Genomic DNA, 24,595 nt, shown 5'->3' on the forward strand with positions numbered 1-24,595 from the left:
CTCGCTGCGGTGTAACAGTATCGGAGAATGTATATCAATGCTCAACAAGGCTGAGGCTGCCTGCCGGCTGATGTCATTTTTCTTGCTGCCCAAAGTCTACAAAAAGCGTCCAAAAGTGCATTTTTCTATTGCGATGAGTTTTCTTCCTTCTTCACCCATCTTTGGCAATTGGCCAGCCTCTACTTGCCTACAAGCCATTAGTAGCTCCCCTGACTTGTTTCATAGAGCCATTCATACTCTATTCGCAGCCTACTGTATCATGTCGACATCCACAGATTCCAAAATTCACGAGGGGGCACATGTTGTGACCAAACCGAACCCCGACGTTGTTGGCATCAACAGCGATGGACCTGCAGTATCCTCTGCTCATGTGCTGCTTCGCGAGGCTTCCAAATTTTGGACCATACCCCCCTTATATGACGTTCGCCAATAAGAAGTCTGGTCCTGAATCTCGACAAGTGCTCTTTCAATCCTTCAAAAATATGGACAAAGAGGGAGTGGCCTTGGTGCCCTATAAAAATGGATTTGTCAACGGAATCATCCGCGCTTTCCAACAAGACCTTCATCTCGTGCTACGAGCCGACGACATGTGGCTCGCAATCATGACCCAGTTTAGCTCTTACGTGAACGGACATTCTGAAGAGATGAGGGAAATGTTTGTCTCTCACAAAGGCAAGAAGGAACTTGTTGTTGATGTGCGGCCCCAAAGCATCGCAACTATAGACTTTCAACATATGGCATCACTTTTCGCCGGCTTGATTCAAGAGAATGTGGTTGATCCCGGTCTCAAACAATGGATGTTGCCAGACTTTTCTACGACAACTGCTGGTGATGTTGGAGTGGCCGCAATGGTCATGATGGCAACTATGCAAGCGTACTTTGAGTATAATTTAAGAGGAGGCTGTGGGTTTCCAAGCGTAACGCTGCTTGGCGAGAGAGCAGACTGGGTGCATCTTGTCCAAAAAGTAGAGAAGCTGGCCACATATGGCGGGGAACTCGCAGCGTGGAGTCAGCTTCTCATCAAGATAGCGGAGAAAATGGTCGAAACCTTTGATCAGCCGGATTCGCAGTCTATCAAGGATTTTTGGATGAGGGCAGTGCACACAGAGGGAGCAAATAGCTCGCGTAGAGTCGAGACACTTTCTGGATGGCTCACAGCCTTCTGCTATTGGAATGAAAAGGGTACCAAGACCAATCAACGCGGAGACAAAGAGAAAGTCTTGTCCTCTGGAGAGGAAATTGACAACTGGAGACTTGTGGTTGATGGCGTCGCTTTCCCTATAATAGCTGCTCGTGATGTTCCTCGGGCCACGGCTGAAGTGCCAGTTACGGTCTTGGATTACGGAACTCATACCCGTTACGATACGACAGTAATCGCGGGCTTTGTGGGAGTGGAATCGACGGCGAGTAAAAAAGGAGAGCCAAATGACACCGTTCAGCCACGAGCCGGCTATTGGGTGCTAATCGATGAGGCTAGGCCAATGCCATAAAATCTCGAAGATTAATGCAGCAACTCTGGTGTATTGGGCCTGGGGGAGGTATGATGAAAGATGTTACGCTGCTTGCTTATAATGAAAGGTATCAATTTGCTTTATTGTGGTGGATGAGTGCGAGTATTTTTGGTGATGGTGGATAGTGAGACTGAAAAATAATTAAACAGTTGTTGCTTCCGTGTTAAAATAAAAAGCCCCTAGCTATAAGTTTATGATGGCTGTAGAAGTTCATAATTTCCTCAACGGTTGTATAGAGTTATACTATTTATGGACTAAAGTTTGTATGTGTATATCTTGCAATTGAGTGATTGGTCTTTGCATGTATAACATAGTTTATTAAGTGTTTGGTATACTCACATATTGTATTAACTGAATGATCATATATTCATATATGTCTACGTGCCATATCCTAACCTGGCTTCTCTTCGATTATTTGACTTTGTCTAATTACCCCATATTGTTAGATAATTTTGATTGCTGCCGTTAATAGATAAGCCTGCTACCATCGGAAATGGTAAGCAATCTTCTTCCCATCTTTTCTGCCCCCAATTTGATAAAGATGTTATGTGAGTGTTCTTGCAGCCATTATATACGAGAAATATATGACTAGGTCAGAAGAAGAATTAAGACAGGCTCTACTTTGGGCATGGCTTCAAGCGGATTGCGGAGTAAATAAACAAGGAGATAGCGCACAGAGCAAGTAGCGAAAGTTTATTAGTGCTGATGGCTTCTCTGACAAGCCATGGGCGTTAAAGCAAGGGCTCTATAGACACTGATCTTGTGGCAACTATTGACCGACCATCAATTATGAATAGAATAGCGGACCGCTAGACACAGCTGCTTTTGCAGGTAAAGAACCCCATATCTTGACACGCACTCTCTACCAATAAAAAATAGAGGATTTTGTCCATGGAAATTCGCAATATTAGTCCTTGATCTTACCATTAGAGGCAAAAGTACTGGGAATCTGAAGCTAAGTTGTCCAACTAATTGCTTACATGCGTCTTACAGCATCACCAACGGCTTATTTCAAGGGACAGGCAGGCTATATTTAATATCTTTCAACGCCCATCTTTCACTCCTCCACAATCCATTACTTCAAGTACTTCCACTACATGCCGACGCCAGTATCATTCTCATATGGGGAAATAAGCATATCTGAATCACTCGGGGCAAAACACCAGGTGGGGCAATGGCTCAGGAGGCCAAACAGCCAACAAAAGTTGTCATCATTGGCGCAGGTTGAAACAATTCACTCGTAAAGTATTAAAACAATACCTCTCACTAACGGGCACTAGGATGGGCTGGTCTGGCTGCTGCGAAGACGTATGAGAACTTTATACATCCCATAACAATATATCATGGACACTCACCACCTTTTGCTAATTCGGCTTAGATATCTACAAGTAAACCCTACGATATCTTTAATCATCATCGACTCGGAAGCCACAGTAGGCGGCGTGTGGTCCAAAGCAAGATGTTATCCGGGCTTCATAGCAGATGGCCCCGTCGGCCTATTTGACTTTAGTGATCTACCAATGTCCGGCGTCATCGGGCTCAAAAACTGGGATGAGCTGCCTGGCATCAAAGTCCATGAATACCTGCACGAATATGCCCGGAAATATCATCTGCTCGAGCAATGTAAATTTTCCTGCCGAGTCACAAATGTTCACCGAGCAACACCAGAGGGAGGATGGGCTTTGGACACGCAAACCACCAGCGACGACGGCAAGCAGATATCTGAGTCACTCACATGCGATAAACTGATTGTCGCAACGGGGCTGTATTCGAATCCCAAATGTCCAGATTTAATGACGTCCGAGTTCAAGGGGCCAGTGATGCATACCAAAGACATTGGACAGCAATACGACGCCCTCCTTGGCACAAACGTCGAAAGCGTTGCTATATATGGCGGAGGTAAATCAGCCATTGATGCCTTGAACCTTTGCATTGAAGCAGGGAAGAAAGTCCACTGGATCATCAGCGACAAAGGCAGCGGCCCCAACGTCTTATTCAATACTCGGCTAAAGGGGGGATTTCACGTTGGCCAGTTTGTTGGAAGATGGAAAGACATGTTTTCTGCCAGCATCTTCAGCGTCGACACGTTCTTTGGGCGATTCTTTTACAGTGGGAAGAACAGGCTGGGGACGTGGTTCATTGACAAGTTCTGGTCCTTTGCGACCAAGAAGATGCGGACAAGTGGGCTGTACGCCGGCATGACGGATGCAAATAGAGAAAAGTTGTTGCCTGAAGACGAAAGGTGAGTGTTGATCCTTCTTCACGAGGACATGTATCAACATCTAACATGTTGTAGTGCTTTATTTTCGGCTGCTGGAGGCGCCGCTCTTCATAGCTGTCCCAAGTTCCTCCCAGAACTAAGCAAACCCGACGGTCTTATCATGGTTCACCGAGCCCGCATTACTTCTGCTCAAGATCAAATGCTGCATCTTTCTAATGGCGAGACTGTCAACTGTCAAGCTTTGGTGTATGGCACGGGTTGGTCAGGTGAAGACATGCTCTTTGAGCCGTCCCTCGGACTCTCTCTAGGCTTGCCAAAGCCCGTGGCACTGGAAGATCAAATCTCGAAAGATTATTGGCAGAAGCTTCATACGAAAGCAGATGTGGATGTGCTATCACTTCTACCGATCCTGAAAGACTCGCCGGGACTCCGGAGCACACCTACTCTCACACCATATCGCTTACACCGATACATGCTGCCTTCGTCTTTGGCCGCACAAAATGACCGATCTCTCGTATTTCTAGGATATCTGATCAGTTTTCAGACGCATATTCTCAGTGAAGTCTCCGCTCTATGGGCAATCTGCTGGCTTGATAACCTCGTCGATTTAAACATCTCAAACAAGGAGGACATAGACTATGAGATTGCAAAGGTAAATGCGTGGTCGCTTCGGAAGAACTTGACTTTGGAACCGAGGCCCGGTAGTGGAATTCAGCATTTTATTGATCTGTTGATGAAGGATATGGGACTAAAGGCAAAGCGAAAGGGAAGACTTGGAATCCGAGATACGTTTGTCCCTTACAAATCCCAAGATTACCTAGGAATTGTGGATGAGATTATACAAAAGTCGAAAGGACACATACGATAATACATACCAATTTACTACACAAGTCGCAAGGTGTTTGTTTGCCTGCCTTATATTCCACATATATTGACGAACCTATTTCTTCTCTTCGTGCATTCCGAAACCTCCCTCGAATTGCAGAAATCTCAACCCCAGCGTTGTGATGATTTGATCATTCCATTCATCCTTGCCTGGTACGACAAGATATATATTAGATCAAGACATTTGTATAGGAGATATGTCCATTATGCGGGGCCGTCGGTATGTGGGGGATACGCGGAAGTGAAACCATCTTTAACCGTCAGAGATCTACTTTAAGAGCCACTTCAATATGCTATAGCCGATTCCTGGACAAGTTTATTTATCCAGAGAGAATCCCATTCGTGCGGCAAACGTCATCCCGATTTTGTAAAGTGCTGCTCGTATGACTCTTTCACGTGCTTCCTGTATCTGAGCCTTTCTCCCATCTTCAGTGTTAAATAACCCTTTACTTTGCCTTTTTCTTGGCGAAATAGCAATTACCCCGGATTAAAGTCTCAAATACCTCCACTGGTCATTGCAAGGATAAGCGAGATCTTCTCCTACAATTGACAAACCGCACAAATTACGCATGTGATTGGTGCGTTTATACCAGATTGTATGTGGTATATTGCGACATATCGAAGTCTAGATCAGCACTCGCAATTGTTCCCCGATAACCTGCGATTGGTACCAGATTCCGGTTGGCGATTTATCTTGATATCCATTGAGTCTCCATCCAAACTATACAGTATACAAGTGAGGAAGTAGAGGTTCTTTATACCGACGTCTGCTCTGTTCACAAGCTTCCTAGGCGGTTGGCTTCCAACTCAAAGAACATGATACTCCTTACATTCTGAAATTGTTCTCAGGTACTCTCTCAATTGGTTCGCTCGTTGAACAACTGTCTCTTCGTCATCGCCCATACGCGGTATATACTTTGTTCAGGTCTTTCACGCGGCGTACCTGCTTTGGCTCAAAGGGCACAATTATACACAGTCTTGTATAATCTATCCTGCGCATATATGAACTTGTACAAAATAGCCGTCGGATTCAGATTAATCGCAATTTACAAATGCTCAAAAGCTCTACAAGCTTTAGCACACGCTCAGAATAGTTCTTGCATTCATAACCAAGATTGTCCGATGGATGCCCCTTGTATTAACATCTCTTGCATCATTAAGCGGTCCGGTTTTGACATCAATGTGTCAATTAGGCAGATGTTTCTTCTTGCGCACCTATAGCATGCACAGACTTCACGGTAGATGGCAATATTAGGCTATATAATAGGTAGGCCATCCCAATACTTGAGAGTTGTCTGAAAAAACAGCAGTATCTTAAAGCGTGTTTGTTCATACTTCCCATCTATACTGAACATGGGCTCCTTTAAAGCCATTATCGCGGCATCTCTAGCTGTCCTGGGGCAGTTCGCTGCGGCTACTCCAGCAAAAGTCCAATCCAAGCGAGCTGGTATTTCCTCCATCGTCAAAGGAACGCCGGTAGGCTTTGCGTCTTCAGTCACAGGCGGTGGCACTGTCACTCCAGTATACCCAACTACAATTGCGCAGTTAAAGGGTTACCTCACCTCAACCAGCCCGCAGAATATCGTCATCTCCGGTACCTTCAACTTTGCTGGTTCTGAGGGTACAGTGACTCTTCCAGCATGTAACGCATATTCTTGTACGCCGTCCAATGGTGGACAGGCATTGCTGAACACACTGAATGGATGCGGATCGTTATCAACGTATAATGTTACTCTCGATAGCGCTGCGTATAACGCCATCAACGTTCAGTCGGACAAGACGCTTGTTGGCATAAACGGTGCAACTCTCAATGGCAAAGGCTTACGCCTTTCTGGCGTTTCCAACGTCATTATTCAAAACGTTGCCATCACCAATCTAAACCCGCAGTATGTCTGGGGCGGCGATGCCATTAGTCTCAGCAATACGAACAATATCTGGATTGACCATGTAAAGGTAAGAACAGAAGTCTTATAAATAGTGCATACCTGACAAGATGAGTTTTTGTTTCCAGACTTCCAATCTCGGCCGTCAACATTATAGCTTCGGTACCGGCTCCAACAATGCAGTCACCATCTCCAACAGCTTCATCAATGGCCAGACATCTTACTCAGCTAGCTGTGATGGTCACTCGTATTGGGGCCTTGAACTAGTTGGAAGTGGCGACCAAATCACTTTTTACAGTCTGTCAACGTTTATCTATTCAAAATACTACAAGTTGTCGCTAACAGGTGTCCTTCACAGAAAACTATGTCTACTATACATCAGGACGCACCCCTGCTTTGTCCGGCAACACTCTCTTCCATGCAGTCAACAACGTCTGGTCCTCAAACTCCGGACATGCAATTGAGGGTACTTCGAACGGCATGGGCTTGTATGAGGGCAACTACTTTGCCAACGTTCCGACAGTTGTTGCTTCAGGATTTGTAGGGCGTCTCTTTAGTTCACAGTCATCGGCTGTGTCTCAGTGCGCACAGTATCTGGGACGCAACTGTGTGTCGAATTCCTTGTCAAACTCGGGTCCTTTCACCAATAGCGACACAAGCTTCCTTTACCTGTTCCAAGGCAAGACCAATATTGTTTCTGCCGCTTCTGCTTCGTTAATTCAGTCAACTGTCCCTTCATCAGCGGGCAATACGCTGTAATCGCACTTGATATCGGTGAGCGCTATCCATGTTTTAGCCTTGCCCAAGTTGTGATACTTGAAGAGATTGCTCTGGGAAGAGTAAATGGAACTCTGTCAGAAGAGAGAACTATTTGTCTAACTGGAAGAACTACAAGTAAGGTTTAAGATAAATGCCTGGAGGACACAAATATACATGATACATGTTGTTGAATGCCGCAACTACACAAGAACCTATCTACGCTATCCAGAATGAACAATAAATGAAACTTTAACAAGCTAATAACCATTTATCTAAACTCGCCTGCCCTAAGCAATACGATGTAGAATATCTTTCCCCCCTAACCAGCGATCAACATTCTCAGCCGTCTCAGCATACCACGCGTTCATCAGCCCTTCATCAACATATCCCATGTGTGGCGTAGTAATCAAACGTGAGCGTCCTCCTTGGCCCCAATAGTTTGCTCTCCTCCACGGGCTATACAAGGGCAGCGGCTCAATCTCAAATACATCCAAAGCAGCACCACGAATAGCCCCTTGCTCCAACGTTTCGAGCAGAGCTGCTTGGTCGATTAGTGGTCCTCGAGACGTATTGACCAGAATTGCGGAACTCTTCATCTGCTCCAGCTCTTTGATGCCAATAATATGTCGCGAGCGAGCGCTCAGCACATAATGCAGGCTGATGACATCGGCGCCGCGGAAGAGCTCCTCTTTGCTCACAACTCGAAATATTCCAGAAGGCAAACCAGCTTCGGCTGCAGTACGGTCGGCCTTTTCTTGAGTCAAGTTCTCACTCCAGCACACCACATTCATACCCCAGGCAAGATGGCCAATACGAGCAACAGCAGCGCCCAATCGCCCAAGCCCAATAATTCCCAGCGTTTTCCCCGTCAGACTCATGGCTAAGTCGCTCTGCCATCCAGAGCCAGTTTTCAACGCTGCATCATCAGCGGCAACATTGCGAGCGAGAGCCATGAGGAGGGCCCATGTGTGCTGCGTAGTTGGGTGTGCACCGCCCTTCTTGATATTTGGCTGCGAAGCAATACCAGTGACTCCATCTGTTCGACCAAGGCCGGGCGCAGCAACGACGGTGATTCCCAGCTCTCGAGCAGCAGCAAGATCAAACATTTCAAACTGCGTGCCAGTGGCCAACAAGAGCTTCAAGTTGGGCAAACTACGCAAGAGTGAGCCGGGAAACGCAGTTCGTTCGCGAATCGTTGAGATGGCCTCAAAAGGCTTCAGTCTATCAACTAGGCAAGCAGTCTCTGCCTCGTTGATGGGATTGATGGTGTCTTTAAATGTAGTGATTTGCAGCCTGGTAGACGGAATGTGCGCAAAGTGAGGCTTGGATGTGCTGAGGTAGTCATCAATAATTGCAAGTGAGGGAAGTTTTGACACCTTTGTAAAGGCCTGTCTAGCAGCAGACGGCATCATTTTTTTAGTCTTCTTTGTGATGCGAAATCAAGGCAAGTTCAAAGTGTAAGATGGTTTATAAAATAGACTTGTATGTCAAGAGAAAAGATTTGTAGTGGGAAGTCAGTATTGACGAAACAGAGATATGTGTTGCCGGTCGCAAGCTTTCGGTCGCAAGTATGTATAGCTTTCCTCTTAAGTCAGTGATAGCATATCTCTATCGCGATATGTCTATGTTACTGCTTAGTATTCGATTGCATGACGATCAGAGTGAAGAGAATACAGCTCACTTTCCATGTATTGTTGGCTGAATGAGAGATGATGCTGAGATTGCTATTGCATACAAAGGTAAAAGAACGATTCTCATCTTTATGACAAAAGCGCTGGCTCGGCTCGGCTCGTATTGGTCGCATATTAATACGCGTGGGCTGATTGGCAAAGCAACGTGCATACTAGTCTGTTTATATCCCGATCCGCAACACCACGATTCTGATGTTTATGCGCAAATCATACCCAAACCATTAAATACGACAACTATTATGACCAAGTTTACAGGATCATTAAAACATTTCGGCGTAGTTGCTCGGGCTTACGCTTTGTTTGTTCGGATCCGCTCGGAGTTCCGTACGGAGTTCCGGTATGCCTCGCCAACTATTAAATTGCGATAGTTGGTAACAAACATTACACTTTACCAGCTGTATTCATCTGGCATAATTATGGGCTAGTCAAACTCGGACAACTTCTCATTCTCTCTTCATACTATATACAAGGCGTATTAAAGTATGTATCCGACAGAGAAGAGCGCCATCTTCGATGAAGACGCATGTAAACTACTCTGACTCTATATTATTGTATAAGCATGATGAGATTCTTACTGAAGGCATTCAATCGTATGATTAAACAGGAGATGATGAGCCATATTTCTCTTTGCAGCGTTGCGTCAGCTGAGGTTTAAAGACAAAAGAAAGAGGAGATTGGTTTCTGCTTGTTTTGGACGATATTAAAGTACTATCAGACTTGGAGTACAGAATTACATGAAAATAATAGATATAAATTTTGGCAATAACCGTGCAAAAATACAAGAGATGGCTTTTTGGCTCTCTCAAAGACTTAAGACTTAATCTTATTCTGGATCCATAAGTAGCTTTACATGGAGACGGAAATAAGTTATATTACTTCACATCAGTCCAAATAAAGTTAAAATAGCTTTATAATCATTATTGCTGTCACACACGAAATCTTGTTAGTAATGGCAAGGCTCAGCTGCGCATTCTTTCATGAATGTCTCTTGCGTGTACCAGATCCATCACCCTGTCCTAAACATGCCGGTACATTCAGGCTATATAGCCATAACCCACCAATGAGCAAATTGCACAATGTTGGAGCTGTAGAGAGCAGCTATACAGAATGGGTGTATCCTTGCCGAGAATTTTTCCTATTGGGTAAAATCCCACTCATTTCACACCCAGATCTTGTATAGTCAATTAAAGCGGCTCTTGCTCGCAAGTGGCCCATGAAGCCAATGTTCAGGCGTGTGTTCTTACTAATTGTTGCATAATTAACCTGGCAATTTAATTTCCGTACTTCAATAGAGACACGGTCTTTCTTCATTCTTCATTTCCAGCTATGATCATGTCAAAGACACGCTTGGCCCACTAATACGTCTTGAGTAAAACATTCGATCATATTTTACCCGTGCCCCTCGTCTAGATCGAATTTAGCAACTCTATGAGCTCACAACTCAAGTACTCCGCAACTCTGTGGGGTTTCGGCTGTGGTGCTCCGGCAGATGCCACCCTTTATTATGGCTTCAGTGTGGGGAGTAGCAACAATATGGGGAAGCATGTAACCATAATGAACTAGTACTTTGGACATTGCATATCAGGCCTACGACAAATGTGTATTTTCCATCTTTCAAGTTGGCAACGAAACAGACTTGGAGTCATCTGGGTTGCACAATCCAAGCCGAGTAACTAAAAAGAAAGAAAGAAATGTTATAATCTACTGGCCGTTCAGCCTGTTTATCCATTGGTACTATCGCAGCTGCAGCTACACAATCTGCAGATCCATTCGTCCACCCCCTCAGTCTCTAATGCAGCCAGGATCTTCAGTCCAATTTCTGGGGTTTGCCCTTTCTTGTACTTTAGGCTAAAGGCATTTCCCTGGCCGACAACGCCAAGACTGAGAAGCTTGACCTATACTTGAAATAGATGTGTTGACAGCTAGAATCTCATTGATTACTCCAACAGGTGGAAGCGGTGTATCTACATATAAAACGACAACAGCCATTGAGTTCCTACGATGCCTTAGCGGACAGCTGATACGGCCAAGTCTTGAGCACAAGGAGACAGCCATGATATTACAAAGTCTTGTACTTTTGTTACTCACGGCCATTGCGCCCGTCTTTGCCGAGACCGGCATTGACGCATGGCTGCGATATGCTCCTCTTTCAAGCTCTGTTACAAGAGGCCATCTTAATTCTTTCCCAAACCACATTGTCGCCCTCAACGCCACCAAAGATGGGCCTCTATCAAGTGCTGCATCAGAGCTACAAAAGGGTATCAAAGGCATTCTAGGTCTCAACTTGGGTGTCAGCTCAAGCCAAAAGAGCTGCTCTGCCCAAAAGACCATTGTTGTTTCTACTCTCGATTCTTACAAATCAGCTTGCGGCAAGCTTCCCCCAAAGTTGGATCTAATACAAGATGGATACTGGCTCAGCACAAAGGGTGAATCAGTACAAATCATCGGCCAGAATGAGAGGGGCGCACTTTACGGTGCCTTTCAGTATTTGTCCTTGCTCGGGCAGGGTAACTTTTCCCAAGTTGCCTTTGCTTCCAATCCCAGCGCACCAATCCGATGGTCCAACCAATGGGACAATCTCAATGCAGGAACAGCAGCCCATGGCAGCATCGAAAGAGGCTACGGCGGTGTTTCCATCTTCTTTGAGAATGGCTATGTCAAGAAGGATCTTTCTCGAGTTCCACTCTACGGCCGTTTGTTGGCTTCTGTTGGCCTGAACGGCATCGTCATCAACAACGTCAATGCTGATGCAACACTTCTCAACGAGACAAACTTGGAGGGCGTCAAGCGAATTGCTGATTTGTTCCGGCCGTGGGGCGTCCAGGTCGGAATCTCACTCAACTTTGCCTCGCCTCAGGTCCTCGGAGAACTGGACACGTTTGATCCCCTGGACGAGACTGTCATCAAATGGTGGACAGACAAATCCAACAGGATTTATGAACTTGTGCCTGATTTTGCGGGCTACCTGGTCAAGGCCAACTCAGAGGGCCAGCCCGGGCCGTTGACATACAATCGTACCCTATCTCAAGGTGCCAATCTCTTTGCAAAGGCTATTGAGCCACATGGCGGCATTGTCGTGTTTCGGGCCTTTGTCTATGACCAGCTCAATGAGACTGATTGGAAGGCCGATCGAGCCAATGCCGCAGTTGAATTCTTCAAAGATCTGGATGGCCAGTTCGACAGCAACGTCCTGGTCCAGATCAAGTTCGGTCCTATAGATTTCCAAGTCAGAGAGCCCCCCTCTCCTCTTTTCGTCAATATACCCAAAACACCCGTGTCAATAGAGCTTGAAGTCACTCAAGAGTATCTTGGCCAGCAGTGCCATCTAGTCTATCTCCCGCCTTTGTGGCAGACTATCCTGGGTTTCGATATGCGAGCCAATGGCCGGCAGTCTTACATTCGCGATATTGTCACAGGCAAGACATTCAATCACAAACTCAGCGGCTATGCTGGAGTTATCAACATTGGAATGAATGATACATGGATCGGTAGCCACTTGGCGATGTCCAACATGTTTGCTTTTGGCCGGCTAGCCTGGAACCCTCAGGCAGACTCTCAAGACATAGTTGAGGAATGGACCCGTCTAACGTTTGGTCTCAACCGGGATGTCGTTTCAGCTATTGTGAGCATGTCCATGAAGTCATGGCCGGCGTATGAGGACTACAGCGGCAACCTGGGTATCCAGACCCTTACCGATATCTTATACACTCACTATGGCGCAAATCCGGCCTCTCAGGACAACAATGGCTGGGGACAGTGGACGCGAGCCGACAGCAAAACTATTGGCATGGACCGCACAGTATCGAATGGTACAGGAAATGCTGGCCAGTACGCCAAAGATGTAGCACATATGTTTGAGTATACTCAAACTACGCCAGACGATCTGATGCTATGGTTCCACCACGTACCTTATACCTTCAAGCTACACTCTGGCAAGACGGTCATTCAACATTTCTACGATGCTCATTATGCTGGATCTGCAACGGCACAAACTTTCCCCACCACTTGGAAGTCGCTTGAGGGTCAAATAGACGCCGAAAGATACAAAGAGGTCTTGTACAGACTGACATATCAAGCTGGCCACTCTTTGGTATGGCGTGACGCCATCAGCGAGTTCTACCGCAACCTTTCGAGCATTCCAGATCAACTGAATCGTGTTCGAAACCACCCCCACCGTATTGAAGCCGAAGCGATGGACCTCTCAGACTTCACGATAGTCGATGTTGATCCTACAGAATGCGCATCCAAGTACAAAGCAATTGCGACGAATGGAACCGGCACAGCCACTACAAAGTTGAACGTCCCAAGCGGAAAGTACAATGTTGCAGTCAACTATTACGATGTCATGGGTGGCATCGCCAACTACGAGGTGCTGCTTAATGGCAAATCCGTCGGAACTTGGAAAGGCGATTCGGAAAACTATCTTGGCCATGACTACAGCTCATTCCTTGACTGTCACTCGGCAATTCGTATCACGTTTGAGGGTGTCAAGATTAAAAAGGGAGATACGCTGACTATCAAGGGAACTGGGAATGCTTTGGAGCAAGCGGCGATAGATTACGTCTCCATTTTGCCACAGGGTGTGGTAGATTAGAAAGTGAACAGGCATCAAGAAAGGAATAATATAGGTGTCATCTATTTCATGCGGAGATCTTTATAGTAATGTTAGTATAGTTTTATAGACTGACTTGTGGGGACATCTTCTCTATTAGACAATAATGAAATCCTCCCAGTCATCGTCACTATCCCATGCACTTTTCACCATCCGCCCAACCCCTATTCTTTCAACTACACTCTTCCCATCCAAGGAATCATACAATAGTTGTGAAGAAAGAGTTTCGGTAACCTGAGCCGTAAGCTGGACGCGATAACGCGCTAGTTCTTCGCCTTCAATCCTCCTTATCATCATCACATCATATACTTGGAAAGGATTCATTTTCTTGGCTGCCACAGGTGCCATCTCCTGATGATTGAATCCATAGCTCTCCGACAGAATAATGAACTCGTGGTCTTGTGCCATTTTGGCATGATATTGCACAGGTAAGAGAATGGTTCCCAGCCATGGCCGATCACCTGTACTTGGTGACGGCAAAGAAAGCCCGAAGCGGCCACGCCGTTCAATTGGATAGTCGTCCTGGTTAAAGGTTGAACTTAGCATCAGAGTGGTTAGTCGAAAGCGTGCAATTCGTGTACGCAGACTCAGTCCAAGCGGAGGCAGCATCGTATTGGATTCTCCCGACTTGCCAAACGAGGAGATAAAAGGGACAGGGTGGTATCGGTGAATATCAGTGCCCCTAATGTAGCAAGTCCCATCTTCCGCCGTGGAAACTTTTGACCAACCAGGAGACAAACTGTTTGTTGCTATTGGAGAGAAATACTCGAGCTCTTTCAATCCTACCAAAGCCAGCTTCGAGAAAGGCTTGACACGCTCTGCACGGTTTTCGATCCCAAGCATGTCGTTGAACGCATTCCAATCTTCATAACCCACTGGCCCAGTCCAGCCTGTCCACGACCAACTCGGGAAGAGCGGCAGACAGGTTTTAGGATCCTTCGGTACGCGTTTGAGCTTGTTTCGCGGCTGCCAGAGTAGAGCCATGTATATGATAGCCTCTGGCAGGCCATGAATGAAGTTGAGACCAAACTCTCTTTGCAGAACATCTAGCACTCCACTGACCCCCAATAGCCGATCGCTGGCATAAGACATATCGCGACCGGTATACTCTTCGACAAGCCGGCAATACTCGCGTAGATATGAGGTGTTTGCTATATGAACAGTTGGAATGCCCCTCTCTTTGACACTCCCAGGAGCCATCCAGCTTCGATTCAGTGAAATATCCATCATGGGCGCACAACGCTTTAAATGCCGTGTCTCAGCGTAGTAGTCCTCGCCCCAGACGGCCATTGAACACTGGAAGCTCACAGACCCGTCGGGGAAAGAGAAGAGACACCGTTTCGAAAGAAGACGCTCCTGGTATGTCCAGCCTCTGGTGTTCCAGGTCGTTGCCGCCGCGCTACGATAGGCGTCTGGATGTAGCGCAACCAGCGTGAGATGATCCGAGATTTGGGCTGTATGCTGTTTACGAGATCGGGTTCCAGGCTGTAAACCAGGGATCCCTGCGTCGGCATGCGAACCAGCTGCGGCGACAATGGTGAGACTCGCACGGCTATAGATGCAGTCCATCATGCGAAGCTGCTGCACTTTATCCTCCGCAGAGTCTTGAATGATGCATAGAGAGTCAACCCAGATGTATCGAAAGCCGAGCTCTTTTGCTAGGACCATGGCATCGCGGATCGACTTTGGAAAGGATGACACCGGCAGTCCCCCTGGCTGCATCAGCATGTCGATGTTGTCTCGTATCGTCTTGAATACAGCGGCGGGTCCCCATACATAGCTCAATGCCGCATAAGACAGAGGACAAGCTGTTTCAACCAACCTGTAGTCGTCCAAAGATATCATGCGCATGAACGGCACCCCAAAGTCAGACGTATTCCACGGCGCGGCATCGATGCACTCGCTGCCATGCCATTGCTCGCAGCTCTGGACCCAGGTCTTGACCACTTCCAAGTCGAAGTGGCCATTGTTGATCTTTCGTCCTAGAAATAGATTGTCGCTTTCATCAAGATGATCCGCCAAAGGAACCAGGTCAAACGGTTCAAACAAGTCTTCCCAGCCAATAACCTCTGGAGCAATCCGCAGCCGAAGCGTTCCCACTTTGCCGTCGCTGTTATTGAGCACTCCGTCCCATATCCAGCAAGCAATTATTTCTGTATTCTTGCGCTCCAGCGTGGAATTTGAGGGGTCTTGCTCAACAACTTTTGCAATCAGGCCGCATACACGACACAAGCTCTTGCGAGAAAGGATGTAATCGAGATTGCCAAAATGCCAGTCGCGATGAGGAGTTGTTGAATCTGTGTGATATGGGTAAGGACCAAAAGACGCTTTTTGTAGATGAGCAACAGTGGTAGCATGACGAGGACAGAATGGCTGGCTTGGATCTTCGTCAGGAAGTGGGATATCAGAAGAGTCAGCGTAACTCCATCGCAATTTGCGAGTAGGGTCGCTGGAAGGATCATCGGCTGACGGTTCGCCTGCTATAGGCATATTGAAGTAAAAGAACAGAGGCTTCTTTCGATGGTATTTGGAAATATAGTACTATTATAGCTTCAATTTTTGTTCAGTCTCCATAGTAAAAGCAGCTTGATATACTAACGAGCACTCATTGCCAAGTTTCATTGAGACTGTACCCCGCTTGATATCTGCCCTTTACAAGTCTCCCGTGATAGACAGACAGGGGGGACTGCTTATACCAATAAGTGCGGTACAACGACACTGAAAATAGTGGAGATGAGACTGTGATCAAATTCGCTGAAAATATATTTTGATAGCGTTGATGAAACCAGATAGATAGAGATCCCACTATAGGTTTTCATATAAAAGACAGAAATTAGAACGATGATGTAGACAGGACCAAACGTCGCCGAGATTCGCCTTTAGCCAGCCGTTTTAGACATGGCGTGTTAGCACTCGTTATATCATCAAGTTAAACGCATTGTTACAAAGAATACACAAAAGACTTCAAGATAAAACTTTGTAGAGCGGCAATCATCGCGATACAAAAGTCTACGTGTTGAGGTCTTGAGAGGACTTCTAATACCGCCTATTTCACGTGAGAATCTAGGTATCTACCTATGTACTCGGTGGCTACAGTGCCGATAAGATAAGAGGTGATTGTAGCGATAGCAGTAGCTCCTTCAACTACATTCATCATTTCTTCTTCAACACCAGCTCTCATACACGCTGTCCAACTGCCCTCTCCAGCAATTGGCTGACTTTCCCCCTCCTCTCTCATCAAACATCACAAAACTTGGTCGTATCCTCACCGCTTCGGCTCGCTCGCCAAGCAGCGCCCGCCGCCAACCATGGCGCTCTCTCCCGTCGTCACAACCACTTCTTCCTCCGCCCAGAACCAAAACGCCGACAACTTCCAAACATTACGAGCCGTCTCCTCACCTCTCAAGGCCCTCACTTCCGGCTCAGGCCAGACTTCGTCCAATGGCACCCCCAAACCCGCCCTCGCGCCCGCGCCGCCAACCGGCCAGACGCTCGCTCCGACGCTCGATCTCGCCGAGCAGATGAACGAAGAGGAAAAGCGCAAATACGTCAAAGGCAAGAAGCTTGGTGAAGGTACCTACGCCGTCGTTTTCCTCGGCCACCTGCGCTCCAGCCCGGCAACCCGCGTCGCCATCAAGAAGATCAAGGTCCAGAAGGAATACACAGAGGGCATGGCCCCCGACGCGGTCCGCGAGCTGAAGCACCTGCAGGAGCTCCAGCACCCAAACATCATCTCGCTCCTCTCCGTCTTCTCCTCAAAGGACCAGAACCTCAACCTGGTGCTCGAGTACCTGCCTCTCGGCGATCTCGAAATGCTCATCCGCGACACCGACAACGTCCGCTACGGTGCCGCCGACATCAAAGCCTGGATGGGCATGCTCACCCGCGCCGTGTGGTTCTGCCACGAGAACTTTGTCCTGCATCGCGATATCAAGCCCAACAACTTGCTCATCGCCGCCGACGGTGAAGTCAAGCTTGCCGATTTCGGTCTTGCGCGAAGCTTCGCCGACCCTCATCGCCACATGACATCCAACGTCATCACCCGCTGGTACCGTCCCCCCGAATTGCTCTTCGGTGCCCGGCACTACAGCGGCGCAGTAGACGTCTGGTCTGTCGGAACCGTCTTCGCGGAGCTCATCCTGCGTGCCCCCTACATGCCCGGCAACAACGAGCTCGACCAGATCAAGATGATTTGCGAATCCATCGGCACCCCCACAGAAGACAACTGGCCCGGCGTCACCAGACTCCCAGAGTACACCGTGCCAGGCCAGCACCCCACGCGAGGAAGGGACTGGTACGAGATGCGCTTCGGCATCGTCGGCACCGACGGCGTCGACCTACTCATGAAAACGCTGTCTCTGAACCCTCAGAAGCGCATCACCGCGCGGGAGATGCTGCAGCACCGCTGGTGGCACTCCGAGCCCAAGCCCACGCGCAAGGATGACCTGCCGCGCAAAGACGAGAGCGCCGGAGAAGACAAGATGGGAATGGATCTGAAGCGCCGACCTGGAATGGTGGCGGACGAGGATAGAGGCGCCAAAGTAGCCCGCAAATTGGACTTTGGACAGCGGTAGAACAAGAAGGATTGGTTGCTTGAAGTGTTGGGAGTTTGCCATTTCTCTTTTTCATTTTTTTTGCGCTAGGAAAAGCGTTTGATAATTGAATTTTTGCACATATACCACATCAATGAAGCGGAGTTTAGTCTTCATGATAAATTCAGAGGCCAATAGATTACGGCCAGCAAATATGTATATAAATAATTTTTTCCAACTTCATCACTCTTTCATCCTCCTTGTCCAACACCGCTATGTAACGTGATGTATATATAAATTCTATCCATTTTTATGCAATCTAAACACAATCATGATCCAATTGTGACTTTGAAACCACCCAATCACTATCGAGTGTTTTTTTTCTTCATGTCTCACATAAATTCATCAGCTCATCACTCCCATGTCTCTATCCAACAGAACAAATCTTATCCCCCCCCCCTTCTTCTGTCCGCGTCCTTCTCACATTACCACACAGTCCATTCCGTACATTGCTCTCTCCACACTCCTCCTCACCTGGTACCAGTCCGCTCTGCGCTGCGCATACTCGTACACCTCTTCTGCACGGAACACGCCACTAAACCGATCACCGTCCGCAATGACCGTGGCCATTTCCTTGGCGTGGCTCGGGTCAATGAGATAGATCTGGCTCAGCTCGCGCAGCGCAGTGAAATATGGCAGCACTTCTTGGTTTCGGAGCGATCTCACATAATCGGAGAAGAGGTTCATATCGGAAATGAGCTTGATAGCGCCATCTGTGCTGATGCGCTGTCGCTTAAGGTGTTTGCATATAGCCGTAAAGAGCCGCTGGCCAACTTCGCCGTTGAAAACGTCCAGCATCGACTTCTCCGTTGTACCCACCAGCATGTTAGTGTGGGATCGAACAAGATCGACGATGCGGCGGGCTGTGGGCGTTGGTCCAATGTCCAGCTCTGCCATGGAGCCGATAGTTGCTCGGTTGGACTGCCGGTTATTCATATCGTCTGTTGGCACGCGGGGAGTAGGGTTGTAGTCTGTAGGCTGCTGCAAGGTTCCCTGGAGGTATTCTACCTCGTCCATGAGCACGTCAATACCCTTGTTGAGGCCTGCTGCAACACTTTCGTCAAGCATCTGCTCGAATTTCTTCTTGGCCAAGCCAGCAGGATCCAAAAAGTCGTTCTTGTCCGCAATCTTAGGGGTTGCGAGCTGTTGCTCGTAAAAGACGTCAATCATCTGTGAAATGAGGTCTCCAACGTTGACTAGCTCAATAAACATGACGAGCGGCGCCACCCCTTTTTGATCGTGGTCGCTCACGTCTCTCGGATTATAATGAGAAAGATGGTCAACAGCCATGTCGAATCCAAATTTGACGTGCCTCTGCCCCAGTATCCGAACGAGTGCAATGAAGATGTTAGCACATTGCTCGCGGGCTTCTCCTCCGGCCTGTCCACCCAGGGGAATCAACACTGCGGCACGACCTAGACTGCTCTTGGCCTTGTGTACCAAATCTAGAGCTACCTCGATGCTGAAGAGCGATTTGATACCTTCCAGTTTCGATGCCATGATGGCTGCTTTAGCTGCAAGTTCATCGGTTGGAGCTTTAGCACCTGGCATTGGGCTGCTTCGTCCCTGGACTTCATTGCCCAGGCCCGGCGTCTGAGGTCGAGACGACTGTGGAGTTAACACCGCAGAACCATTTGCAGTAACTGCGGGAGAAGGTGTCGGTTTCGTTGTCGCAAATGGAGAGCCTATTGGAAATGTCGGGAGAACAGTGACGGGCATCATAATGACTTTCTTGAACGAGCTCAGAAAATCGTTCTTCTCCGCCGAGCGATTAATGTTGGAATAATAAAACGACTCCAAGGACGAATCTTGCTCAGAAAGCTTCTTCTCCCATTGCGCAACCTCAACTTCCGCCTGTTTGGTGAAGAAGTCCAGCTCCTCCTGTAAGTATAAGTCGAGATGAGGTTCAAAGACTTTCAGCGTCAACTGCTTAGCGCGGTCTCCCAAATCTTCCCCAGGTCCTTTGGGAGGTGTCAGTGACTGGAAGAACCTCAGTGTCTGTTCGAATATGCCGGAAACGGCCTTGAGGTAGGAAGAAATGCTGCGCTCGTGTGCCTCATCGAATAAGGGAGTTGTGTATTCGGCGACAATGTCCTCTGCTATCTTTTCAGCGAGGCTCCAGAAGACGGTGGCAGGCTCGGGAAATATTCGTTCCAGGACACTGGCTTGTTCATTGACCTTGGCGAGCAAGATCTCAAAGAAGCGTCGCGATGGCTCCAGCACTACATCGTCCGTGAATGCTTGATTCAAACAGTCCATAGGATTATGCACCACCTCGCGGTCGCTAAACAGAGGGTGTTTCTGTACAAAGAGGTCGATACCAGTCTTGGCACCGTTGAGAGTATGCAAAACATGTGCATATCGATGCATCCTCCCATCGACATCCCAAAATTCGTAGCCCTGCTCAAACTCGCGCAAAACGGCGGCCTCAAAGATGTTGATCATTGATGTCAACTTTGAATCTCTATGGCCCCATCCCTCAGACCAGTCGCTCGCTGCGAATCGGTGCAAGTTGGCCAGCATCTGGGCCTGCTGTTCAGGATCAACAAACGCCTTGAATACGATTGGATCCGTATGCGTCTTCGCCGTGACAAGGTCAAAGTAGAACGGTGCCAAAGCTTTGTAGACTTTTCCGTATTCCTGCCTTGCGCCTCCTCTGACGCTCTTCACATGCTTGAATACATCGAGGTACGACGCAGGATCCTCAGCAGCATCGCTTGGCCCTATTTTCATAGTCTCGAATCCGTCTCGTAGCTCCGAGGCAGCTCGCTGTCGACGCTGTTGCTCGACCGTGGCGTCGAACATTGTGGTTGACGAGATTGTGTTCCGTTTGCCGGCAGCATCAGCAGATTGGCCAGCCGCCGCAGCAGCAGCAGCAGCCTCTCGCCTACGCCGAACTGCATCCTCAAACCTCTGCCTCGCCTCTCGTTCGTCCCAGCACCCCATACTCTTTAGCCGGGATACCCATCGAGTATCATCGTATACCATCTCTTGGAATCGGCGGGAAGCGCGAGCGCAGCGCATCTGATCGGCCACGGGCAAGTAGTTGAGGATGGTCACCATGATTTCTACCCACAAACAGTCCAGTTAGCCGCCATTGAACTTGCATAGAATCACCCCCCAAGGAGAGTGACAAGGAATCTGCACGTCAGGCTTTACCTGCTGGAAGCCTCGCTCGTACGTCGAGCATCTCGGTGGCTTTCAGGGCTCCCAAGATGCTGCCCCGAGCCCGAGGGCCACCACCTCCAGACCTATACATAGCGGCGACGGTGCACAGGCGATGAGGCCTGCGCTATTCGTAAAATAGGCGGTACGTAAGACACCATTGGCGGTCTCTATGTGGAATCGGGCAGTGTGCGACGCATCGTCGTCGCAACGCTGGCTGCGAAAGTGGCTGTTTAGAGTTGAAGCTGTTTAGACGCAGATACAGGAGAGTGTAAGTAAGTGTGTCGTATTTCAGTAGTGTCGCAGGTGGGGGGTTGGCGTCGGTTTCTCACCGAGCTTTCGCGAGAGGTATCTTTGCACATGTTTTACTACCAGAAGTACTTGCTTCTCCAACCCAACTATGCTTGGGTCGCGGGTCAAGTTCCGAAACGGTCTGTAAGAATCGAGTGACTGTCATCCTCATATTTTTATGTGTCTTGAAGATTCAGTGCATTTACAGTCTTGCTCATCTATCATCTATGGATTTTTCGACTCCGCGGCAATACAAACACTACAAATACCGGACGTTGGATGAAACAGCAAATGGCCAACCCCGATCCTTCTGCATCACACCACTGGTATGAACAAAGATAATAGTGAGAGAATGAGGAATAATAATAATAATAAAAAAAAAAAAAAAAAAAAAAAAAAAAAAAAAAAAAAAAGATCAACAATGTGGTGAGGCTCATAATGTAAACACCATGCTTCGCGATGCATCACGCACTCCGCAGCACTTCTGAAATGCCCCATCCTAAACCTTTATATATGAGAAAATATGCGTATGAAAAACAATCAGTGCCAGCACGCTGGATATCATCGCCAAACCTCGCCCTTCTCTACTCCAGGAATGTGAACAAATGAGTGTGGAGAACATTCATAGCTCTCGTGGCGTCAGAACCGTCAATGACACACGATATGTTGATCTCGCTTGCACCTAGATGAAGAAAATGTGTTAGTCGTTGACGGGTCGCAAAATATCTCAGACCAAAAAGGAGAAAAACTCGTGCATGCTTACCTTGTGAGATCATCTCCAAGTTGACATTGTGCTCTCCGAGTGTCGAGAACATGCGCCCAGCGATACCAACCATGTTCTTCATGTCAGCACCCACCAAGCTCAGAATGGCCATGCCCGTCAACACGCTGACGTCTCCACACTCTTCCAGGTCCCGCGTGGCCGTCTCAAATGCGTCCGCTCGAATGCCGTCCGCATGGATGGCCAAGGAAACATGTACCTCACTTGTAGAAATGAGATCAACTGAGATGGACTGCTTGTCAAGGATGGAAAAGACTCGTGCAAAGAAGCCATGTGAAATAGACCTCTTATTCGAGTGGACGTTGATGACACTGATCTGGTCCTTGATAGTCACAGCCGTGGGCCGCTTCGGGTTCTTGAATAGAGGTGCATCCGAAGGTCGTGATCGGTGAAGCTGCTGTCCCGCGGACAAGACCCGGTCTGGAATCACCACTGTGCCGTTTCCACGAGGATTTTTGACATTCTTAATACGGATAGGGATAGGTGGGTTCGCCCGGATGACTTGGTCCATGGTAAGGTGGTGGATGACCTCGGAGCCGTAAAACGTCAATTCAGCGGCCTCTGAGGGCGTGATGGATGTCAGCAGTCGGGCCGTGGGCACCTTTGACGGATCCGCGGTGAAGATGCCATCGACCTCTTTCCAAATCTGCAGTTCGTCGGCTTTCAATCCCACAGCGCACAAGGCAGCGCAAAGATCAGTGTATCCGCGGCCAATGTCTCCGTCAAGCAAGCTGCCGGGAACATTGCCAAAAAATCCCGTAATAACTGGAACTCGGTTCTCACATGCAGCGAGCTTCTTCATAAACGCATTGATAGTCACAGAGTAGAATGCCGCGTCCAGAGAGGGACTAGGGGTGTCGTTGTGCAAGACATCTGATAAGTCAACATATTCAGCGTCGACTCCCTAATTAAGGGGCAAAAGTGTCAGCGAGATCACAACAGGCCATGTAGGAAAATCCTTGGAGCGCAACGTACCGAGTCTTTTAGCAAGGTTGCCATAAACAGGCAGCTGAGCTTCTCGCCGAAGCTAACGACGCGGTCTTTTGATCTTGAGTTGATTTCAAGGTTGAATCTCCTAGTAGCCATGATATACTCAATCAACTCCTGGCATTCTGACTTGAGCTTCGCAGCGAGCTCCTCTCTTAACTGCGGGTCCTTGACAAAGGTTTTTGAAGCAGCCACATGGTCGTTGCAGACATCTTGGATAAGCGCCGTAGCTTGCTCAATCAGCTCCTGCTGCTCTTCCGCGGAGCTGATGGGCGTAGCAATGTCCTTGAGCTTGGTGAAAACAGCCAAGAGCCTAGATTGAGAGCAATTAGATGGGAATCTGTTTGGAATCGCAGGGAGTGACTCCTCGATGCACAGGGTAGTGCGGGAACCTCTCTTACCGGCTGGTAGTGCCCTCGGCTTTCTTGCCCGTGCTACGAGCAGAGCACACAACCGCAACTCGATGCCGTGAAAGATTTGCTCTGTAGCAATGCGCAATCTGTCAGTTCATGTGCCTTTGAGTGGCTCAACGTCTATGGTAGGTATTATGATGCGCCCAACCTACCTGACAATATCACGAGCAATCTGCGATGACACATGTCAGCAAGTTTCTCTCGACAGCGTCTCAAGCAGCGAAAGCCTCTCTCCATCTTCACACAAGAGAGAGAGAGAGAGAGTAGAAAAAAAAAAATCAACACTCACCTTGTCTGGGAATTTTCCTACACTCGTACCACCAAACTTCTGCACCACCCAGCCCAGGTCGGACGAATTGTCAAATGTCGCGCTGACCATGGTGACGATGACGCCCGTTTCTGGGACTCACACGAGTAAGGCAAAGCGATCTCGGAATCTGAAGATGAAATCCACTAAGGGGAATTTCGAGGTCCACCGGGTGACGTTTGGATGCCTTTGCCTATGCAAAATGAAATTGAAAAAAAGAACAAGACAAAAAAAAAAGTAAGTATACAATGCCAAAATGAAATGCAGCGTCTGAAGATAATTCTTATGCTGGAGTGAGTAAGAGGAAAAAAAAAAGAAAAAAAGAAAGCCACAGTTTAAGTAGCATCCAATCGCAGATAAGGTGTGGGAGGAAAACGGACGGCTCAGCCCAAGCCCAGTCATAGCCAGGATTTCGCAACCGACTGAGGGATCCAGCATCGGCGTAGAGGGGCGTCTGGCCTCCGAATGCACAAAGGCCTCCGAATGGATAAAGGCCT

General features: G+C 48.0%; 9 protein-coding genes across 9 annotated transcripts; 5 read left to right on the forward strand and 4 right to left on the reverse strand.

The window, feature by feature from the left end:
- Positions 1 to 24: 24 nt before the first annotated feature.
- On the forward strand, positions 25 to 1,490 carry TrAtP1_011051 (uncharacterized protein; the record flags this gene model as incomplete). Its single annotated transcript, XM_014093217.2, has 1 exon — positions 25 to 1,490. Exon 1 carries the CDS (start codon positions 345 to 347, stop codon positions 1,488 to 1,490), a length of 1,146 nt encoding a protein of 381 aa, XP_013948692.2. The 5' UTR covers positions 25 to 344.
- A 1,089-nt stretch (positions 1,491 to 2,579) lies between these two features.
- On the forward strand, positions 2,580 to 4,615 carry TrAtP1_011052 (uncharacterized protein). The gene is made up of 3 exons (XM_014093218.2): positions 2,580 to 2,734; positions 2,792 to 3,753; positions 3,808 to 4,615. The coding sequence occupies exons 2-3, from the start codon at positions 2,855 to 2,857 to the stop codon at positions 4,598 to 4,600; spliced, it is 1,692 nt and encodes a 563-aa protein (XP_013948693.1). The 5' UTR covers positions 2,580 to 2,734; positions 2,792 to 2,854; the 3' UTR covers positions 4,601 to 4,615.
- Positions 4,616 to 5,970: 1,355 nt separating this feature from the next.
- On the forward strand, positions 5,971 to 7,259 carry TrAtP1_011053 (uncharacterized protein; the record flags this gene model as incomplete). The annotated part of the gene is made up of 3 exons (XM_014093219.2): positions 5,971 to 6,570; positions 6,629 to 6,797; positions 6,859 to 7,259. 3 exons carry the CDS (start codon positions 5,971 to 5,973, stop codon positions 7,257 to 7,259), a joined length of 1,170 nt encoding a protein of 389 aa, XP_013948694.1.
- A 204-nt stretch (positions 7,260 to 7,463) lies between these two features.
- On the reverse strand, positions 7,464 to 9,267 carry TrAtP1_011054 (uncharacterized protein). The gene is made up of 2 exons (XM_014093220.2): positions 8,941 to 9,267; positions 7,464 to 8,881 (listed from the first exon to the last, which is right to left on the reverse strand). The coding sequence occupies exon 2, from the start codon at positions 8,669 to 8,671 to the stop codon at positions 7,547 to 7,549; it is 1,125 nt and encodes a 374-aa protein (XP_013948695.2). The 5' UTR covers positions 8,672 to 8,881; positions 8,941 to 9,267; the 3' UTR covers positions 7,464 to 7,546.
- Positions 9,268 to 11,003: 1,736 nt separating this feature from the next.
- Positions 11,004 to 13,544, forward strand: TrAtP1_011055 (uncharacterized protein; the record flags this gene model as incomplete). The annotated part of the gene is made up of 1 exon (XM_014093221.2): positions 11,004 to 13,544. One exon carries the CDS (start codon positions 11,004 to 11,006, stop codon positions 13,542 to 13,544), a length of 2,541 nt encoding a protein of 846 aa, XP_013948696.1.
- Positions 13,545 to 13,593: 49 nt separating this feature from the next.
- On the reverse strand, positions 13,594 to 16,544 carry TrAtP1_011056 (uncharacterized protein). The gene is made up of 2 exons (XM_066114949.1): positions 16,162 to 16,544; positions 13,594 to 16,103 (listed from the first exon to the last, which is right to left on the reverse strand). The coding sequence occupies exon 2, from the start codon at positions 16,050 to 16,052 to the stop codon at positions 13,659 to 13,661; it is 2,394 nt and encodes a 797-aa protein (XP_065971046.1). The 5' UTR covers positions 16,053 to 16,103; positions 16,162 to 16,544; the 3' UTR covers positions 13,594 to 13,658.
- A 47-nt stretch (positions 16,545 to 16,591) lies between these two features.
- Positions 16,592 to 21,585, reverse strand: TrAtP1_011058 (uncharacterized protein). Its single transcript, XM_014093225.2, has 2 exons — positions 21,314 to 21,585; positions 16,592 to 21,222 (listed from the first exon to the last, which is right to left on the reverse strand). Exons 1-2 carry the CDS (start codon positions 21,411 to 21,413, stop codon positions 18,575 to 18,577), a joined length of 2,748 nt encoding a protein of 915 aa, XP_013948700.1. The 5' UTR covers positions 21,414 to 21,585; the 3' UTR covers positions 16,592 to 18,574.
- TrAtP1_011057 (uncharacterized protein) lies at positions 16,871 to 18,136 on the forward strand (the record flags this gene model as incomplete). Its single annotated transcript, XM_014093224.2, has 1 exon — positions 16,871 to 18,136. One exon carries the CDS (start codon positions 16,871 to 16,873, stop codon positions 18,134 to 18,136), a length of 1,266 nt encoding a protein of 421 aa, XP_013948699.1.
- A 203-nt stretch (positions 21,586 to 21,788) lies between the features above and the next one.
- On the reverse strand, positions 21,789 to 24,412 carry TrAtP1_011059 (uncharacterized protein). The gene is made up of 6 exons (XM_014093226.2): positions 24,081 to 24,412; positions 23,944 to 23,963; positions 23,780 to 23,860; positions 23,367 to 23,691; positions 22,374 to 23,295; positions 21,789 to 22,292 (listed from the first exon to the last, which is right to left on the reverse strand). Exons 1-6 carry the CDS (start codon positions 24,168 to 24,170, stop codon positions 22,195 to 22,197), a joined length of 1,536 nt encoding a protein of 511 aa, XP_013948701.1. The 5' UTR covers positions 24,171 to 24,412; the 3' UTR covers positions 21,789 to 22,194.
- Positions 24,413 to 24,595: the final 183 nt, after the last annotated feature.

This window comes from Trichoderma atroviride, chromosome 6, assembly GCF_020647795.1.
Source record: "Trichoderma atroviride chromosome 6, complete sequence".
NCBI classification, from domain to species: Eukaryota; Fungi; Ascomycota; class Sordariomycetes; order Hypocreales; family Hypocreaceae; genus Trichoderma; species Trichoderma atroviride.